General features: G+C 36.8%; 2 protein-coding genes across 2 annotated transcripts; both read left to right on the top strand.

The window, feature by feature from the left end:
- The first annotated feature begins 2,643 nt into the window (after positions 1–2,643).
- LOC117616283 lies at positions 2,644–4,178 on the top strand. Its single transcript, XM_034345543.1, has one exon. The coding sequence runs from the start codon at positions 2,957–2,959 to the stop codon at positions 3,905–3,907; it is 951 nt and encodes a 316-aa protein (XP_034201434.1). The 5' UTR covers positions 2,644–2,956; the 3' UTR covers positions 3,908–4,178.
- Positions 4,179–11,775: 7,597 nt separating this feature from the next.
- On the top strand, positions 11,776–17,509 carry LOC117616608. Its single transcript, XM_034345980.1, has 16 exons — positions 11,776–11,935; positions 13,383–13,532; positions 13,676–13,767; positions 13,851–13,893; positions 14,003–14,059; positions 14,156–14,210; positions 14,775–14,857; positions 15,224–15,373; positions 15,517–15,608; positions 15,692–15,734; positions 15,844–15,900; positions 15,997–16,051; positions 16,577–16,659; positions 16,736–16,765; positions 16,854–17,111; positions 17,189–17,509. Exons 2-15 carry the CDS (start codon positions 13,386–13,388, stop codon positions 17,103–17,105), a joined length of 1,239 nt encoding a protein of 412 aa, XP_034201871.1. The 5' UTR covers positions 11,776–11,935; positions 13,383–13,385; the 3' UTR covers positions 17,106–17,111; positions 17,189–17,509.
- The last annotated feature ends 1,967 nt before the right edge of the window (positions 17,510–19,476 follow it).

The raw sequence follows: 19,476 nt of genomic DNA, 5'->3' as shown, positions 1-19,476 counted from the left end.
GGTCCATGATCTGTCGTTTCAAAGAGAACAACGTCACGAGTAAAATTCATCTCTTTGTCATGATGTATGGTACATTTGCGGAAGGTTTTACAAGTTTTGCAGGAGAACAAGTTATACGTTAACTTGAAAAAGTGCACTTTCCTCACCAATAAGTTGCTTTTTCTATGTTATGTTGTTAGTGCATATGACATTTATATGGATGAAGACAGGGTGCAAGCTATTCGGGACTGGCCTACCCTGAAATAGTTAGCGACGTGCGGAGTTTTCATGGCCTTGCAACGTTTTATAAAAGGTTTGTCAGAAATTCTAGCATTATTACTGCACCTATCACTGAATGTCTGAAGCAGGGAAAATTTAATTGGAGAGAGGACCAAGAGCAGAGCTTTACCATAATTAAAGAAAAACTTAGTACCACCCCGTTCTAGTTGAAAAGTTATTCAAGAATGTGATGTGAGTGAAGTGGGTGTGGGAGCTGTTTTCTACCAAGAGAATAGATTGGTTGCATTTTTTTTCTTTCAGAAAAACTCAATAAAGCACGTCAAAATGGAGCACTTATGATGTCACATCCCGAATCGGCTCCATCGTAGCATGATATTGTCCGCTTTAGGCTTCCCTCTCTGCCCTCATGGTTTTGTTTCTAGGAACTCACAAGCAACTTCCCAGTAAGTCACTCATCCTGGGATTACTCTAGCCCCAACTCGCTTAACTTCAGAGTTTCCATGACTCCAAAGCCAGTGAGCTCCCAAAAGACCTCGTGCTAGATGGAGGTGGACATGTACATATAAAGCACATCACCCCCTTTTCGTTGGTCGATGTGGGATGTTACATATGATCAGGAGTTTTATGTTATGGGTCGATCTTTGAAGCAGTGGAAGCATTATTTAGTGCAATGGGAATTTGTGCTTTACACTGACCACCAAGTCCTGAAATTTATTAAATACTAGAAAAGTGTCAATAAGAGGCATGTCATGTTGGCCGCTTTTCTATAGAACTTTGTCAATAAGATAAGTCTTGAATTCTTAACCGTATAGCAGATGCATTGAGTTAGCGAGCCACCTTTCTCGTTTCTTTCGCTCCAGAAGTTGTGGGTTTTGAATTTCTTAAAGGACTCTATAAGGTTGACGAAGATTTTCAAGAAATTTGGGCTAAGTGTGTTCGCAAACAGTCGATGGAAAATTATCATATTAATGAAAGATTTTTATTTAAAGGCAACCGTTTGTGCATCCTATTTCCTCTTTAAGGGAGAAACTGATTCGAGAATTGCATAAGGATGGACTGAGTGGCCACATAGGTTGACAAAATACCATTGCTAGCATGGAGGAGCGATAAGCTTTGTTTTTTTGTTTTTGTTTTTGTTTTTTTGGTTTTTTGTACAAACGATATTTTACTTTAATCTAATCTAAACTAATTGGAGGGCGATTCGAACTCAAATGCAGAGTGAGGAGCACATCTGCTCTAGCCAACTGGTATAAGTGACTTCCTCTACTAGATGCTTGAAACTATGTCATTCGCTCCTAATAAATGTGTAATTAAGTGTGGATCCCTTTCATGCGTGTGCAAACTGTGCTTGAGGGCAATTTTGTCCAGTGATCTTTGATTTTGCCCACTTACATTTTTTACTAGTGAAATTACACATCATATGAATTCATAGATTTGGAATCTCTCAATCTAAATGGAGCCTAACTTGTTTTTGAAGATATTAAGTTTGTATTTTCCTTTATTTTCTTGCATGCATTTTCACAGTAATCAACAAAATCATCACCATAATCAAGAGCGGAACCACCAAGAGAAAAGTGTGGTCTCGGGCCCCCCTCACCTCCTTTTTCAAACCGGATGTAAGCAAGTGCTACATGAAGAAAACATAAGATTGTGTAAACAAGTTACTATTTGATCATAAAGAATGAGTGGTCATGGGACCATGTGAAATCAACAACGCCTCCACATTAATAATGAAAAAAGTTACAAAAAAAAACTTGATCTATATAGTTTGTTGTGGATGGAACAACCTGAAACACTTCATTATTATCTTTCTACTGTATGAAACTCTTCATTAATATGTCTCCAGTGGACTTTTTAAATATCAAACAATGATCACGTCCAAACCACGTATTAGATGGATTGGTGACGTTGCACTGCTCAAAATCTTCCATGTTAAGTCTAGCAAGGTTAGTCGATCCCTTTCTAATCATAGAAATCTGACACACACACAAAATCATTATACAAGTAAGGAGAGGGAATGATGGCTTGCAATGACTTTGAAGGAAGATGGTGGGAAGTAAAAACTACATAATTCCATTGCTCCAATATTTGAGTTGAAAGTGAAGTAGATGAATTCGTGGTGTAAATATTCGAGTTGGAGGATCAAAATGTAAATTTACTATAAGTTCAAGGACTATTGCTCTTAAAAATTATCGATATGTCTTAAAATTACCATTTGCTTCTAAATTTAACATAAAATATAATATATATGAATGTGTGACCGACAATGCGATAGAAAGTGAAGTTGATATTGATTTACTACAATAATTTTCCTTTTCGATAATTTTGGTAGAGTAAAAAAAGAGGTATGTGAGATTTGACACCAAAAAAAAAACGTATATGAGAGGATTTTTCAAAAAATTTCCCAATGAAATCTCTTGGCACGCTTGGGCACTTGGTTTTGCGCCATTACCATTTCCAAATTTCCGATTCCGATTCGAAAACCGTGCGAAGGGTCAAGGCGATGATCAGGGGGTGATGCTCATTAAAATGACCAAAACAACCCAGACCATAAATAAGATCACCTCTGAAGCAATCTGCAGTTAAAAGCAAAATCAAGCCCCAATAAATATCCTCGAAGAAAAAAAAGAGACTGAGTGAAAGAGGAACTTTTCGATTTCAATTTCCATTTTGGATTTCGACATTTTTGGTTTTCCCAGAAAACCAGAACAGCAAACGCTATCGGCCATCCAAATCCATGGATCCAAACAGAGTGGAAGCCGAGCGCTTGCTCGGAATCGCCGAGAAGCTTCTACACAGCCGAGATCTGAGCAGCTGCCGCGACTTCGCAATTCTGGCGCAAGAGACCGAGCCGCTATTGGAAGGCTCAGATCAGATCTTGGCCGTCGCCGACGTGCTCTTGGCCGCTGACAAGCGCGTAAACAACCACCACGACTGGTACGCCGTTCTCCAGGTCGATCGCCGATCCGAAGATCAGGATCTCATCAAGAGGTCATATCGACGGCTGGCGTTGCTCCTCCACCCGGACAAGAACAAGTACGCTTATGCCGAGCACGCGTTCAAGCTTGTCGCCGATGCATGGGCCGTTTTGTCCGACCCGGCTCGGAAGCCGATTTACGACAACGAGTTGGGCCCGTTCAGCCGAGTCGATCTCAGCGCGCCGAATTCGAACAAATTGCCTGTACGGCGAGTCAATCGGAGCCGAAATGACACCGATTTGACAAACGACGGTGAGCATCATCAGCAGCAGAGGTCGAGATTGTCGACTTTCTGGACGACGTGCCCGTACTGCTATGTGCTGTACGAGTACCCTAGGGTTTACGAGAATTGCTGTTTGAGGTGCCAGAATTGTAAGCGCGGGTTTGAGGCGGTGGTTGTGCCGAATTTGCCGCCATTGGTGCAAGGCCAGGAGGCCTACTACTGCTGTTGGGCGTTTTTTCCGATGGGATTTGTGGGCGGGACCCACTCCAATGGAGGGAAGGGTAAGGCGGCCCCGGCAGCGGCCGCAGCCGCCTTTCCCAATTGGATGCCACCTGTCTTTTCGACGACGCCGCAGAGTAAAACTCCGGTGGCTGCCACGGCGGTCCCCGTGGTGGCCAATTCGGGTGGAGTGATGGATGTTTCGGATGGGAACCCGGATTTGGGGACTAATCAGAAGAAGAGGGGACGGCCCAGGAAGGTTATTTGATTTGGTGGTTTAAGGCAGATGACTCTTTGTAATTTTTAGGTTGGTTTTCTGAAGCTGCTCGGTTTGGAAAATGCGGAAGGTACTCTCTTTACAGTCTTTACTTTTGTTGTTGTTGATCTTGGGGTAGAATGTAATTGTTGCTTTGTAGATGTTGTTGTCTTCTGAAGTTATTGAACTGACTGCGTTTGTAGATTTTGTAGTTGATTTGTAATCAGTAATGTGATGCCATTAAGCTTTTTCAACCATTCTATGGAGCCTTTTGCTGCCTCTTTATACTGGATGCATGCGCATGTAAATTTTGTGGATGCATGTCTGATCAGGGTAGCTGATTAGCTGAATCATCTTGGGTGTAGATGAACAGAACAGAACTTAAGTCTTTTTTTCTTTTTTTTAACACTTGAGTTCTATGATATCGTAATGAAGAAAAAATTTGTGATTGTTCTTTGCTATGGTAGTTACTGTGTGCTGTTCAATATGTGAAAGAATGCAGAGGTTGACGGACAAACAAGAAGACTAAAATTAAATTAACCGAGGCTATAGAGCAGAGTGTAGAAACTCCATGAAATTTAAGTACTGCTTAGATATAAACTCATTGACTTGCATTCAGGCTTCAGATAGCAATCCTAACTGATTCTAACGAGCCTAACTAATTGTTTCTTCATATGCATATTTTCTGTGTCGGTGAAACTCTAAAAGAATCGTGCACACGAAACTTCATGTCATACTTCTATAGTTGCAGCTGCTGCATCACAGCAGTTACAGCATCCCCTGTTATAAATGGGTGTCAGCAGCCGTTTTTGATGTAGATGATGAAGTATACTGGATAGAAATAATGTATGGGAGTATTCTGTGCGGTCATTGTAAGTGCAGTTCGACTTTGAACGTCTAATAGGCTTAACCCGCAACCCCTAACTATAAAGGGTGAATACTACCTTTAAGGCTATAAGTTTTTCCGGTGATTTGTGTAGATACATAAACGTTCTTTGTTTTCCCTTTGGGGAAGAATTTAAAGAAATTTAGAATGGAATTGCTGTTAATCTGCCTTTCCTTAGACTGAGTATTTTGTTGGTAACATCATTGTCATTGTTTTTGTTCTGAGTCAAACTAATTTCCTTGTAACACTTCTCAGAGCAATTGCTGCGATGTTAGGAAACAGACTACTGCCAAAAAAAAAAAAAAAAAAGGGTGTACGACATGATAGATTTGGTTTTGGATTAATGGTGTACCCTACAAATGCCTGTACTTTTACAAGGGACCACATGCTTAGAGAAAATTTCCATTTCAACTTAACGTAGGAAAACATTGTACTTTGGTGTGTGGATGGTCCTTTTCACATTTAAAGGTGAAAGTGATCCTTTTGCAAATTCTTCATTGCTGAGGCGTACGCAAATGGGATGAAGTGAATTAGGATGTCTGGTTAACTGGCATCAAATTTGATTGCTTTATGAGGGGAAGTTGATCAATTTTGTGAACCAAGAAAAAGTAGGTGCATGCAAATTTACAGGTCCTATTCCTTGGCACCAAATTATTGCAGAACTGGAACTTAGACGCCCAACTGCTGTACTCATACGATTTTTTATTTTTATTTTTTTATATATGTATAATTATCTTTGAGTTTGGATCATGTCATTGTCTTTATACGTCCTGATAATCCTTGGTTTAAGGATTTTTGCGGACATTTTGACATGAGGGAGGAATGCAGTTTTTTTTTTTAAAAACAAACAACAAACATAGGGTTGTGTGGTATGCTTTTTTCTTCACGGGATTTTCCTGTTTTGGGGCTTTTTATGAGACAACCTCAGGGACCGTACACCCCTTTTTTTTTTCTTTTTTTTTTTTTCTTCCCAGTTGTTCTGGTTACAAATTAACGAAGTTTCTCTTTCTTTATTTATTTATAATATAAAAAAACACCTTTTGTCCTCCCAAATGGAAAAAAACAAAAACATGAAATTCGTTTTCACGGGTGAGGGAAATTTCCAACAACGTTTGCAGGCGGGCATATGATCCTCTTATCTTAGGAGAGACAATAAGTTGTGTTATTCCCAAGACTCTTGGATAATGCTTGCTTTATGGACAGTCTGACGATTCAAGCTTTGGAATTTCTCTTTATTCTTTCTGTCACACCAACATGAATTGCCACATCATCTTTTTAATTTTCTTAAAATTTGTTATTATTATCTCTGTCAAGCATCACATGTTTCTCTTTCTTATCCTCAGCTTAGTTCTTCCTGTATCTTTTGGCCTGTAAAATATATCCACTGATTGAAGAAAGAGAAATAACGCATAGGAGAGAGAGCCATTCAAACCTGGGAAACTAAATAGACCAAAAATATAATTATAATCAAGAAAAATAGAAGTGTTGACTTCATCAAATAAATTTAGAAACCATAAAAAAGCTGACCAAACACGCAAGTTAGTATTAAAAAGTTAGTATTTTGCCTGAGAATCCCAGCTGCAAACGTGTCCTTCTCCGCCATTGCCATCTCATTATGCCTTTGGTGAGAAGAACAGATTTGCAGCTGGAATTGGCATTGCTATTTTAAACAACCCTGGCGGGTGTGATCAAGGGGTGCTATTTTGCTGCCGATGTAGGTGGCAAAGATGTCATTATCGAATAATCTGACTCCAAGGAGCTAATTAAAACTGTGAAGGGAAATATCTCAAAAGGCAAGTGGAGCTAGCATGTATCCTATTTTGACGATGAGAATCCGGGAAGTGCGTAGATTCAGGTCGTGTGTTTGGCGTTGGATTACACGTCAAGCAAAGTCGGTTTCTGATGCCTTGGCAGGAAGGGCTAAGAAGTTACAAACTCATTGCCTTTCATTGATCAGGCTTCAGATATCAATCCTAACTAATGGATAACCGGGCGTTTGCTGTCTTGGTGAACTTCTAAAACAATCTTGCACTCCAAGCTTCATATCATTACTTGTATAGTTGCACCTGCTGCATCATAGCAGTTACAGCATCCCCTGTTATAAATGAGTGTCAGCAGGCTGCACATGTTTTTGATGCAGCTGCTGAAGTATACTGAATTTATAACAATATGTAGCATTGTTGCATGGTGTTACTTCTTACTTGGTTACAAAGGCTCCGTTTGGATGGAGGGATATAAAAGAAGGGATTTGGATTTGAAAACAAGGTAAAACTTGCTAACAAAGAATAACCACATTAGATTAAGGTTATTTGGAATAACTAGATGTAGTATCACATGTAATTAAGGAATCATTTGAAATCCATTCTTGTACGAGTCTAAGGAATCCTTCCGTCCATATGGAGGCTAAGGTTCCTTTGGGGAAAAATTTGTTAGAAATTTAGAATAGAATTGATGTTAATCTGCCTTTCTTAGACTGGCAGTATTTTGTTGGTTTGGTACTAATACTTCTCAGAGCAATTGCTGCGATTTTAGGAAGCAGAGACCACTGGAAAAAAAACAAGCTTTAACAACATGATAAGATTTGGTTCTGGACTAATGGTATACCCTACAAAATGCCTGTACTTTTATAAGGGACCACATGCTTTAGAGAAAATTTCCATGTCCATTTCCATTCAAGTAGGAAAGCATATTGTACTTTTTTTTGTGTGTGAATGGTCCTTTTCGCATTTAAAGTTGAATGTGATCCTTTTGCAAATTCTTCATTGCTGAGGCAGACACAAATGGAATGAAGTAAATTAGGATGGCTGATTAACTGGCATCAAATTTGTTCACTTTATGAGGAGAAGTTGATCAATTTTGTGAACCAAGAAAAAATAGGTGCATGCAAAGATTACAGGTCCTACTCATTGGCACCAATGATCGCAAAACTGGAACTGAGACACCCAATTGCTCTGCTGATATGAAAGTTTTTTTTTTTTCATATATAATTAGTTATTAGTTTTGATCATGTCCTTGTCTTTATATGTCCGGATGATCCTTGGTTTAAGGATTTTCGCGGTTATTCTGAACACAAGGAGTGCAGTATGACTTTTTTTTTTCCTTCTTAAACAACTTACAGATTAGAAAGTTAAGAGTCTGTATTTTGTACTCCACACACCTATTTCCTCCCCCACCCCACCCTCCCCAAAAAGAAAATAAAAATAAAAACATGAAATTCGTTTTCACAGTTGAGGGTAATTTAATTTGATTTTGGATAATCTGCTCCAACAAGCTATGCAGGCATATGGTCCTCTTATCTTAAAAGAGCCAATAAGTTGTGTTATTCCCAAGCATCTACTCTTGGATAATGCTTCGCGGGACAGTCTGACAACTCAACCTTTGGAATCTCTCTTCTTCTCATTCAGATTCAGGCCAAACATACTTTTTCACTATGATATGACCTCATTGGGACTTTGAAATATGTCTCTATTCCGTCATACTATGAAAAAGTTATTATGTGTAAATCGCTTGTATAAGAAAAATGCTTAGACATGCCACCTTTTTATACCACTTTATAATATCAATTTATGTGGCAGTTGACATAATAATTCCAAACTCTTATGTGGCAACTAACATAATAACCCATGTCATCTACCACATCAGCTCATATTTATTAATTTTTAATTTTTAATTTAGTGAACAAATTAATATATATCCAAAAATATGCCCTCCCCTTCCTTCTTCTCTCCTCCTCCGCCCTTCTTCTATCTCCCCTCCTCTCCCCTCACTTCTTGCACGCCCCTCCCCTCATTTTCCCTCTCCTCCCTATCTTTGGATGGCTTTGTTGTTTAGTCGTGTTGGCTAAATCGATTGGATGCTCTTTCATTTTGTTTGTCTTCCTTTGTAGATTTCGGATAGAGACGAGGTGGCTAAGCAACTTTTATTTTCTTGATGTGTATTTACAGTTTTCTTGATTTGTAATAATTGCATCAACTCCTTGTGAGTTTGGTGTTTGATTGTAATCTAGTCTCTATTTGTATTTTGTACTTATGAGAGTTTAAAAGTTGTTGTATTGGCATACTTGGGCGATCTGATCCATATCAGGTTTGTTCAGGAGTGCTACTTTTATGCCGAATATTTTTTGGCCTTATGTGGCATGTATCATGATTAACTCTGTATGGTTACTATGCTTTCATATTTGTATTACCCATTTGTGGGTATTTGTATTTGTTCTTACCCTTGTAGTTGATGATCTTTGTGTTTACTTTATGAATACAAATGTCAGTTTTCTTAAAAAATAAAATAAAATAAAAGCCTCTTTCTCACTCCTCCCGTATCATCCCTTTTCTCACCAACGTGATTGAAGACGACCACCACCAACGGTTCAAATGGGTTGTCAATGACAATAGCAACGCAGAAAGGAGAAACCCATCAATCACTGGTATTGTCAAATATCTAAGGGTGCCCACAAATAACACTCCCGTGAGGTAAAACCACACGAACTTCCTATTTAGATGCTCCAAATAACGTCACCTATTTGTCCAAATCACATGAAATGCCTATTTTATTCGTGTGGAAGGTGACATGGATAGTTACCTGAAAACAAAATCTTACACTATAAAACTGAAAAGTTTTATGGAAACTAAAATAAATCATGTGGAAGGTGACATGGATTATCATGTCAGATGTCACATAATATAATATATAAAAATGGTATGAAAATGTTATATGTCTAGCATTATCCTTTTTGTAAATATCAGTAATGCTACAAGTATCAACTTACATACCAACTTATGTGGCATTGACATATGACTTGAATTACCATGTCATGTGTCACATTACCTTTTTAATTTTGTTCAATTTTATTATTACTCTCTGCCAAGTTATCCCACCACCACCACCAGCAACACCAGTCTCCACCTCTGCATAACATCTCAATAATGATGTTTAACAAAGTTGATTTGTTTTTCATTCTTTATGAAGTTGAGTTCAACCCATCAAATGTTTCTCTTTCTTCTCCTCAGTTCAGTTCTTCTTGTATCTTTTGGCCTATAAAATAGCCATTGCCTGAATAAAGAGAAATAACGCACAGAGATCCATACAAACTGAAAAGAGATTAACTTTCATGCAATTCGGCATGTCATTGAGTTATTGGCTGGAGATAGCAAAAAGTGCTATTCCCGTCACAAGAAGTTTGTCTGAGCTAGGAAACTAAATAGACAAAAACTACGAATCTAATAAAGAACATAGAAGAGTTTACTTGATCGTCTAGGATTTTTTCTGTGTGGTATAAAAAAACCTTGAAAAAGAAGCAAAAAGTTCAAACAAACAATGAATTTGCTTTGATGAATTGATGTCTTCCACTCCTTGGCGGCCCAACTATGGAGATCCAGAGAAAGGTTTGGCTTCCTCTGGAAAGGTTTGGCTTCCTGTGGAAAGGTGGACAAGCTTCAGTTCTGTTATGCGTGCTTGGTTTTTGTTAAAGAAATGTGTGGGCCTTTATTCCCTATGTATAGCAAAGGGTGAGTGAGCGAGGGTTATGGCCCATAGTAGGGTTTAGCTGGATCCACCCTCGGACTTGATCTAGAATTTCACATCTCATCATTGTGGCTATTAAACTCCTTTTTGTTTTGGGGTCAATATTGCGGCTATTAAACTTTGTATATCATCGCTTATGAGAACTAGATCAAAGAAAGAGTGAGATATTTTGGCCCAAATATAGGGCAAATCCTCCGTCACGACCAAGTTTGGAAGAGGTAATTTGATTTTTCCTCTATCATATTCTCCATCACATTGCAATGTTATATGCCCTCAAATCAACTTGGGATTTCCAGGACGTGGGGAACCAGCAAAGAAAACAATTCATATTGGCTCTATGGACGTTTGACAATGGCGGATCTAGTACTACATCGATGACAATGTTGCGGCTAGGATGAAGCTACGGTTTGGTCTACTTAATCAAATAAAGTTAGAAAACATAAAAAAGACGACTAAACTAAAATAAATAACCTGTAATTTGATATGAATTGTCATATCATATAACACATCAATTGGTATTAAAAAGTTGGCGCCCTAGCAACTGTTGTAAATATAAACCATGTTTGCATGTCATGCACTTTTTAAAAACACACTCATTCTTTCTTCTTCTTTTTTGGGTCAAACACACACTCATTGTAAACTAGCTTGAAGCTCAAATTTTTTTTTTGGAACCCTAAACTAGCTTGAAGCTTAGGGTAGCACCATAAAAGAAAACTTCGAAAGCTCGGCCGAAACTCAAGCCCAAACCCTATGGATATTGAGTACCAGATTTTGTACTGTTTTTGGGCCCATCCAACTCGGGTTGAATTGAAATAAAAATTTGGATCAGAACTAGGTGGGGCCCAACCAATCCACAAGATAAAAAAAACAAAAGAATTTACCACCTAGTCTCAAAAATATAACCGTCGATATATTCGAACAATGTTCAAAGTATTATGGACATTAAATCCAAAAAAATTAAAAGGTACTATGGCCATTACTCCATGCCTATAATTTTATGGCGGAAGGAAAAATAAAAAAGTTAAGAGCATATTTATTTATTGGGGATGAGTATTTGAATTATTCTAATTAATGATTTTCATATGTTTACAAACACGTGTATTGAAATTATTTCAATTCATAACTTTTCATGTATTTATTAACATAAAAAAATAAAAAAATTTGTGGGTTGCATATTAAAATCAATTGATCCAATTCTAATTTCTTAATTCTCATATTCTTAATTTATGACTTCTTAGATTCTTAATAACTAAACATGCTTTAATATGAGAAAACTTGTATATTCTGAAAATAATACTGTATTGATATTTCCAACCAATCATATTTTGTCATGCTGATGAGAATTTCCCATGACGAAACTTGATTGGATAAGAATAAAAAAACAGCGGTATTTTCCTTTACACGTAATTTCTTCTCCTTCAATTACCTCCAATTTTCGACATTTGAAAAAAATAAAAACCAAACGTATACAGTCTGACAGAAAGGAACCCAATAAAGTTGCTTGGTTTTGTCGTTCCAACTTCCAAGACACTTCTCCGCCCACTCAAACCTTCTATTTCCTGTTCATCCTTCGCTCACACAGAACGCCGCGGTCGTTCTCAATCTCAGTCTCTTGCTGCGCCGTCTCTGGTGAAACTGTAAGAACCCAAATCCTCTTTTGTTTGAATGTTCTATTTTGGCTGTTTATACTTTGTTGTCACTTAAACAGTACTAGTTTTGTCATATGGTCCGAGTTGTTCTGTTTGGTTGCTGAGAAAATGTAGGAAAGAACAAAAGGAAGACATCAAAGTTTTAAGCTTTGAAAACGAGGGTCAAATTTGACAATGGGATGTAAAAATGTTCATAGAAAACTGCTTATATTTTAGCAAGGTAATCTGATAATGGTTATTCCCACAAATTGTTAAGGAAAGAACAAGACGGTGAGATCAAGGTCTAAGCTTTGAAATGAGGTTCAAACGTTCATACAAACTACTTACGTTTTAGCAAAGTAATCTATGCATGGTTGTCTCAACAGAATCTTTAGTATGAAGATCATCTTGTCACCATTATATTTAAATGCCAATTACATTCTTATTACTTTTGATCAGTGTAATAAAAACTTTAAAATTAAGACCAATATGGTAATTATATACCACCATCCAAACTTTCTTTCTAACTCCATCACATTTAAATACACGTTTAATTAACTAACATGTTACTAAATGGACAAAATCTTGTTACTAACATGTTAACTTGGGAATCAAAGCATGATGAACTTTTGCAGCCCCCGGATGCAGGTCTAAAGGTTGGAGAAAATCTTAGATTATTCCACAATGCTTACATCAAAGACTCATGATTTATAGTTATTATGTGAACGACCATAGCAGTTCCACAATGCAAGATTCTTCTGTCTCGTGTCATACTATGTCCCGCTTAGATACTTCATTGTCATGCTACTTGGTCCACCTTGGGACTGCCTTACTCCCCCTTTCTATAACTTTGTTGTTGGGGTTACGTGGCTCGGTGCAAGCCATGAGTGAGAATGGGGATTAGTCCCATTAGATAGAAGACACAACAATCTACAATGTTCGAGGAGTGATCCATTTCTAATAGTCTAATAGCACATATGCCTTTTGAGATAAAACCCCGCACACGATTGGTACATTGGGCTTGCCCATACTCCACTCCCTTAGGTGGTTAAATTGGTGACTGTATTGGGTTGGTTCAGAATTAGTAGCGTGTCCACACACTGGTTCATGTCTCAACATTTTTAAGGTCACCTCTCCAATATACTTATATGTTTCTGTACACTGTTTATCCCTTTCTGTATGCTGTAATTTTTATCAATTGTCTAACAATAACTCAAAAGTCGATAGGCAACATAGAAAAGTCTATACCATAGTATGATCAAATCACCATGAGTGGCTCAGTTGACCTGAGTTTCATTAAAAGAAAAAAAAAAGAGCAAAGTACATGTGACAATTGTATGAAACCGAGATACGTGTTCCATTTGTAAATTTTTTTTATCTGTAGAGGTTTGCAGGGCAAGATATTACTTTGAAGTTTTTTGTTTTTGTCTTTTTTATTTAACAACTGCAATGGCAGACAATGAAAAGCAAACACTTTTCAACTGGGAAAGATCGTATTGATGTGAAAGATGAAGAGGATGTTGCTGCTAATCAATTGGGAGGGGAAGTTAAGGTGGCAGATCTGATATGGGTGAAGATCAATGGAGGCTCATGGTGGCCTGCACAGGTATTTGAGATGCTGTATTTGCTGGTTGTTGTGGCATTCAGTAGTCAAGCTATTTAATTTCATTTGCTGATACCACCAGATTCTATTTGATGTTCACTTAGTCATGGTCAAGGATCCACATCGTTATCTTGTTTATTTGGTAGGTTGTTGATGACAATACTGTGAATGTGAACAAGAAGCCAAGTGAAAGATCAGCAGGGAAGGTTCTTGTTCGGCTCTATGGAAGCTATAAATAGTAATTCTTTTTTTCCTTGGTCAGGTGTTTTGTCTTCATCTGTATTCTTGTTATATATAACTTTTGAGATTGTTTTCTTGCAGCTTGTATGTGGACCCTCTGAAATATCATTCTGAATTTGACATAGTATGTTTTGAATGCATTCTAGAATCTCCTTGAATTCTGCCGATGTATTTGAGCACTAATTTCCACCAGATTATAATAGTTTTATGCCTATTGATTGTTGAACTTTCAGATACTCAAGCAGAACAATGGTTGTTATAGGGAAATACTTCTAAAAGCTCTGGAGCAGGTAACTATTCTCTCCTTGATAATTGCTCTTGCATAGGATTGATAACATTTGCTTGCAGTTGATGATTTCTCCTATATCATTTAAATATGTATACAGGATGTTTCTTGCTTAAAATCCAGTAGATCAAAGAAGCAAGGGTCCAACTCTAAAGGTTAGCCAACTCAAAATCCCTGTAAAAATATATTGCATAATATGTATCAGTTAAACAGAATTTTGATTATTATCTAAGTTTAAAGGCTTTATGTATTAAAATTGACAGATGTCTTGGGAATTTATAGCTGATCCTATGTTAAGTTGTCATTGGGAATTTATAGCTGATCCTATGTTAAGTTGTCATCTTCTAAAGAGCCTAAAGTAAATAAAATTATGAAAGGGTAAGGTCAAATGCTTTCAAGACTTCATATTAAATAAATTTCAGAAGGATATAGAGAACATGGTTAGAATACAACTATACTGGTGCTTTCGAACATGCAGATGGTGCTTTCTTCTTGTGTAAATCATGGGATTCCATGTCCAACATTCCCTGTTTGTGTGTGTGAGCTGAGGTCATAGCTCAAGTTTTGTTTCTGTCAGGGTTACAGCTCCAGTTATTGCAGCAATTTACTATTTGATGTTTATGAAATTACTGTGTTAGGAATGACCTGAAAGGAAAGTATTCTACTCTTTCTCACAAAAAGATTCTTATATTGGTCAAAATGTTTATATTATGGAGCAGAAAGTGTAGCAGTTTATTCTCCTACACGCATGTCCAATCACAATCATGCAGGGGAAAATCACCAAACAGATTCGTCAAGCTTAGTAAGTTCTGATATTCAATGGTCCTTATTCTGTAAATTGCTTATTCTTGATGTCACATATGGAAACTTGGTTGCAGACTACTGAGGCTCAGAGAACTGAATTTTCTGTGAGTTCCTTTAGCTGGTCTATGTACATGCTTATCTTCATGGGTTGCATTGTCATGAGTTTCATTAGAAGAAAAAAAAAGAGCAAAGTACATGTGACAATTGTTTGTGCATAATTGTACGAAACCGAGATGCGTGTTCCATTTGTAAAATTTTGTTATCTGTAGAGGTTTGCAGGGCAAGAAAATACTTTGAAGTTTTTTGTTTTTGCCTTTTTTGTTTTGTTTTTTTTCCCGTTTTCAATTAACAACTGCAATGGCAGACAATGAAAAGCAAACGCCTTTCAACTGGGAAAGATCGTATTGATGTGAAAGATGAAGAGGATGTTGCTGCTAATCAATTGGGAGGGGAAGTTAAGGTGGCAGATCTGATATGGGTGAAGATCAATGGAGGCTCATGGTGGCCTGCACAGGTATTTGAGATGCTGTATTTGCTGGTTGTTGTGGCATTCAGTAGTCAAGCTATTTAATTTCATTTGCTGATACCACCAGATTCTATTTGATGTTCACTTAGTCATGGTCAAGGATCCACATCGTTATCTTGTTTATTTGGTAGGTTGTTGATGACAATACTGTGAATGTGAACAAGAAGCCAAGTGAAAGATCAGCAGGGAAGGTTCTTGTTCGGCTCTATGGAAGCTATAAATAGTAATTCTTTTTTTCCTTGGTCAGGTGTTTTGTCTTCATCTGTATTCTTGTTATATATAACTTTTGAGATTGTTTTCTTGCAGCTTGTATGTGGACCCTCTGAAATATCATTCTGAATTTGACATAGTATGTTTTGAATGCATTCTAGAATCTCCTTGAATTCTGCCGATGTATTTGAGCACTAATTTCCACCAGATTATAATAGTTTTATGCCTATTGATTGTTGAACTTTCAGATACTCAAGCAGAACAATGGTTGTTATAGGGAAATACTTCTAAAAGCTCTGGAGCAGGTAACTATTCTTTCCTTGATAATTGCTCTTGCATAGGATCGAAAACGTTTGCTTGCAGTTGATGGTTTCTCCTATATCATTTAAATATGTCTACAGGATGTTTCTTGCTTAAAATCCAGTAGATCAAAAAAGCAAGGGTCTGAGTCTAAAGGTTAGCCAACTCAAAATCCCTGTAAAAATATATTGCATAATATGTATCAGTTAAACAGAATTTTGATTATTATCTAAGTTTAAAGGCTTTAAGTATTAAAATTGACAGATGTCTTGAGAATTTATAGCAGATCCTATGCTAAGTTGTCATCTTCTAAAGAGCCTAAAGAAAATACAATTATGAAAGGTTGTCAAATGCTTTCAAGACTTCATATTAAATAAATTTGAGAAGGATATAGAGAACATGGCTAGGTTACATCTATACTGGTGCTTTCGAACAGGCGGATGGTGCTTTCTTCTTGTGTAAATCATGGGATTCCATGTCCAAAATTCCCTGTTTGTGTGTGTGAGTAGAGGTCATAGCTCAAGTTTTGTTTCTGTCAAGGTTACAGCTCCAGTTATTGCAGCAATTTACTATTTGATGTTTATGAAATTACTGTGTTCGAAATGACCTGAAGGGAAAGTACTCTACTCTTTCTCACAAATAGATTCTTATATTGGTCAAAATGTTTATATTATGGAGCAGAAAGTGTAGCAGTTTATTCTCCTACATGCGTGTCCAATCATAATCATGCAAGGGAAAATCACCAAACAGATTCGTCAAGCTTAGTAAGTTCTGATTTTCAATGGTCCTTATTCTGTAAATTGCTTATTCTTGATGTCACATACGGAAACTTGGTTGCAGACTACTGAGGTTCAGAGAACTGAATTTTCTGTGAGTTCCTTTAGCTGGTCTATGTACATGCTTATCTTCATGGATTGCATTGTCATGCATTTGCATTATCCAATAAATGTACTATTAGGTAAGGGTTTCTCCGAGAAGACAGCAGTATGTCACTATACCACAAAGTAAGCTGGAGCCAAATATGCCAATTGCCAAAGAGGAAGAAGCAAAAAGAAAATCCCCTTGGGAAGATGGTTTGCAAAAGAAACTTAAACGAAATGGCTCAAGTGATCAGGCAGAAGTGAGTGCTCGGAGATTAAGAGTGATGCAACATCTTGGCCTCATTGCTCCTTCAGGATCTCCATTCCACAAAAATGGACTCATTGTCTGACTAAAGGTATTACATTGTTGTTGTTTGTTATGGTATTGATTATCTGTTAAGAATGCTAAGTTTTCTTTTCTCTTCCTTTGCAGCTATTATGATGTGCCATATAGATACTTCAATTTTGGCCAGAACCATTCAGACTTAACAACCTGTTTTTAACGTTAGATGCTGCTAGCTGTTAGCTTTTGATGTAAGAATTGCAGAGTTGATGCATAGGTTTGTGCTGTAAGGTCACTGACAAAGTAAGCCTGATTATTCTCGGCTAGTGGATTTTTTTGCTTGTTTTTGTTTCTGGGTGGTTGCAAAGTCTAGTGGGTTGTGCTCAGTTTATTTTTGTGCTTCTGGGTTAAGCAATTGAATTTAGAAGGAAACTTTCAAAGTGATGAATTTGAAATGCAGAATTTTATGTATATCTTATGTAAATTCTTATTTGTAGGAAGAAAAAAAATTCTATCTTTTGGCCTGAACCAAAAAGAAGAAAGATATACTGTAAGGCCTGAAAAACAAACGCTTTTATTTTTTGGATTACACAGACCTATGACTTGTACAACCTGGGCTATAGCCCAGGTGAGTTTTTATTTATTTATTTCTTATAGTTAGTGTTAATGTTAATTCCATTTATAGCAGAAATATTAATTTGAACTAATTGGATAATTGTAGTGTAGAGTTGCCGTCTGTCCATCTGACTCTACCTTTGTGATGATAAATTTTCATTTTTGAATTTTCTTATGAATTTTCTTCTCTTAATTCATTTTTGTTCATCATGGTTTACCTTACATGGCATTGTTGGTGTAAAATAGGCCTTTTAAACAAATAAAATAAAAATGATATGTTCTTAAATTCATGTATATATATATATATATATATATATATATAATCAATTCCTTAAGCCTAAAATCTAACAGTTCAATAAAGTAAATCTAGTCCATTCCATTTTGAAATCTTGGGTCGTCTCATTTGATCAGATGAAACCATTGAGTTGGAGATTTAAGCTCTTCTTTGAACTTGTTCATTCTGACTTGCTAAACATTTTAAGCATCCTTGATTGATCTGCAACGCAATTAAACATTTTTCTTCTCCCAAGTGGTTGGGAGAGCAAAACAATGAACTAAAGCCAACAATGCTAGGCTTGGCTTATATTACACTTATTGTCAAATTCAGGGAGGAGTGCATGATTTTTAGGGTGCCGATAAACTACAGATAGCCGGAGGCCGAGCTTAGTACTACGATAGTCCTGAACAAGTCTTCTACTAACCTTTTACCCTCATTTAATCTTTTTGATGGTTAGGAGGTTTCGAACTTGAATTTTCTTTCAAAAAATTTTAATAAATAAATATTAAAAAAATTTGTTGAAAAAACTCTTCCGATATTGAGAAGAGAAATACCACTAGACCAATAACGAGGGGGTAAACTTGTTTTAAAGTTAAAAAAGTATTCAACCATGAATGTTCAGTTCTTTTGATTTTTACTATTTTAACCTTTAAAATATAGTTTGTGTTCTCTTGTGACAATATATAACTAGTTAAAATAAATTAGCACAGTTTTCAGGGAATTGGAATGTTACACTAACTGCCAAATTGTGGTTTTATACATTACCAAAAATTGTAATTTTTATAAACTAAATAAACTATATCATTATATTATCATTCTCACTAACATATTCCATGCATACGACAATATTTGCCCCTTGAAAACATGCTACACTTGCATAGTTTGTTTTTTACCTTGGCTACTTTATTTTTGGTTTCTTTATTGCTCTTGTTATTAGTTGCTGCAGTTCCTTTATTCATTGGCATGGCTCAAGTTAGTATTCTAGCTTTTAGCTCTTAGCAAAGCCAAAAAACTTATAGCTAGGTTTTGGACTGTCAGCAGGACCTACACAAATATAATGGGGTTCAAACAAAAGCCATTTTAGGGTGTGTGGTCCAGGCAGAAGCCAGAAGCCAGAACCAGAGGCATGGCATGCTCTGAAATATGGTGGAATCACTATTTATATACATAGAGAGAGACAGAGAGCCTATAGGCAGATGTCATGTTCATAAAAACTGTTGTAATTTGCATATAGCCAATAGTGAATAAATTTTTATTATGACTGCAACCTCTGCTCTCTTCTGCATCACAATCTGAACTCTCAGCACTTGTTGGTCGGCTGCCCTACTGAGATGGGATGTTGATCTTACTTCCTCTCTCCCTCAACGTTTTCAATTCATGCCTTTGTGGGGTCCAACTAGCATCCTCAGTCCTCACAAGATGGGTAATTTTTGGAATTTTATTTTTTTTAATTAAATTTTTTATAAGAAAAAAAATTTGATGTATTTCTGGACAGATTGAAGTACTAATATTGGGTCACAGTTAAAACCTAAGGCAAAAGAAACGA

The sequence above is a fragment of the Prunus dulcis genome, chromosome 1 (assembly GCF_902201215.1).
Source record: "Prunus dulcis chromosome 1, ALMONDv2, whole genome shotgun sequence".
Lineage (NCBI taxonomy): Eukaryota > Viridiplantae > Streptophyta > Magnoliopsida > Rosales > Rosaceae > Prunus > Prunus dulcis.
Note: the sequence above shows the minus strand (reverse complement) of the source record. Positions and strands in the feature narration are given on the sequence as shown.

What these genes read in the sequence shown, in the direction of transcription:
- LOC117616283 (XM_034345543.1), top strand. Translation starts at nt 2,957, where the DNA reads ATGGATCCAAACAGAGTGGAAGCCGAGCGCTTGCTCGGAATCGCCGAG.
- LOC117616608 (XM_034345980.1), top strand. Translation starts at nt 13,386, where the DNA reads ATGAAAAGCAAACACTTTTCAACTGGGAAAGATCGTATTGATGTGAAA. An exon ending in GCAAGGGTCCAACTCTAAAG is followed by an intron (nt 14,211 to 14,774) that starts GTTAGCCAACTC and finishes ATTATGGAGCAG; the next exon opens with AAAGTGTAGCAGTTTATTCT. An exon ending in AAACAGATTCGTCAAGCTTA is followed by an intron (nt 14,858 to 15,223) that starts GTAAGTTCTGAT and finishes CTGCAATGGCAG; the next exon opens with ACAATGAAAAGCAAACGCCT.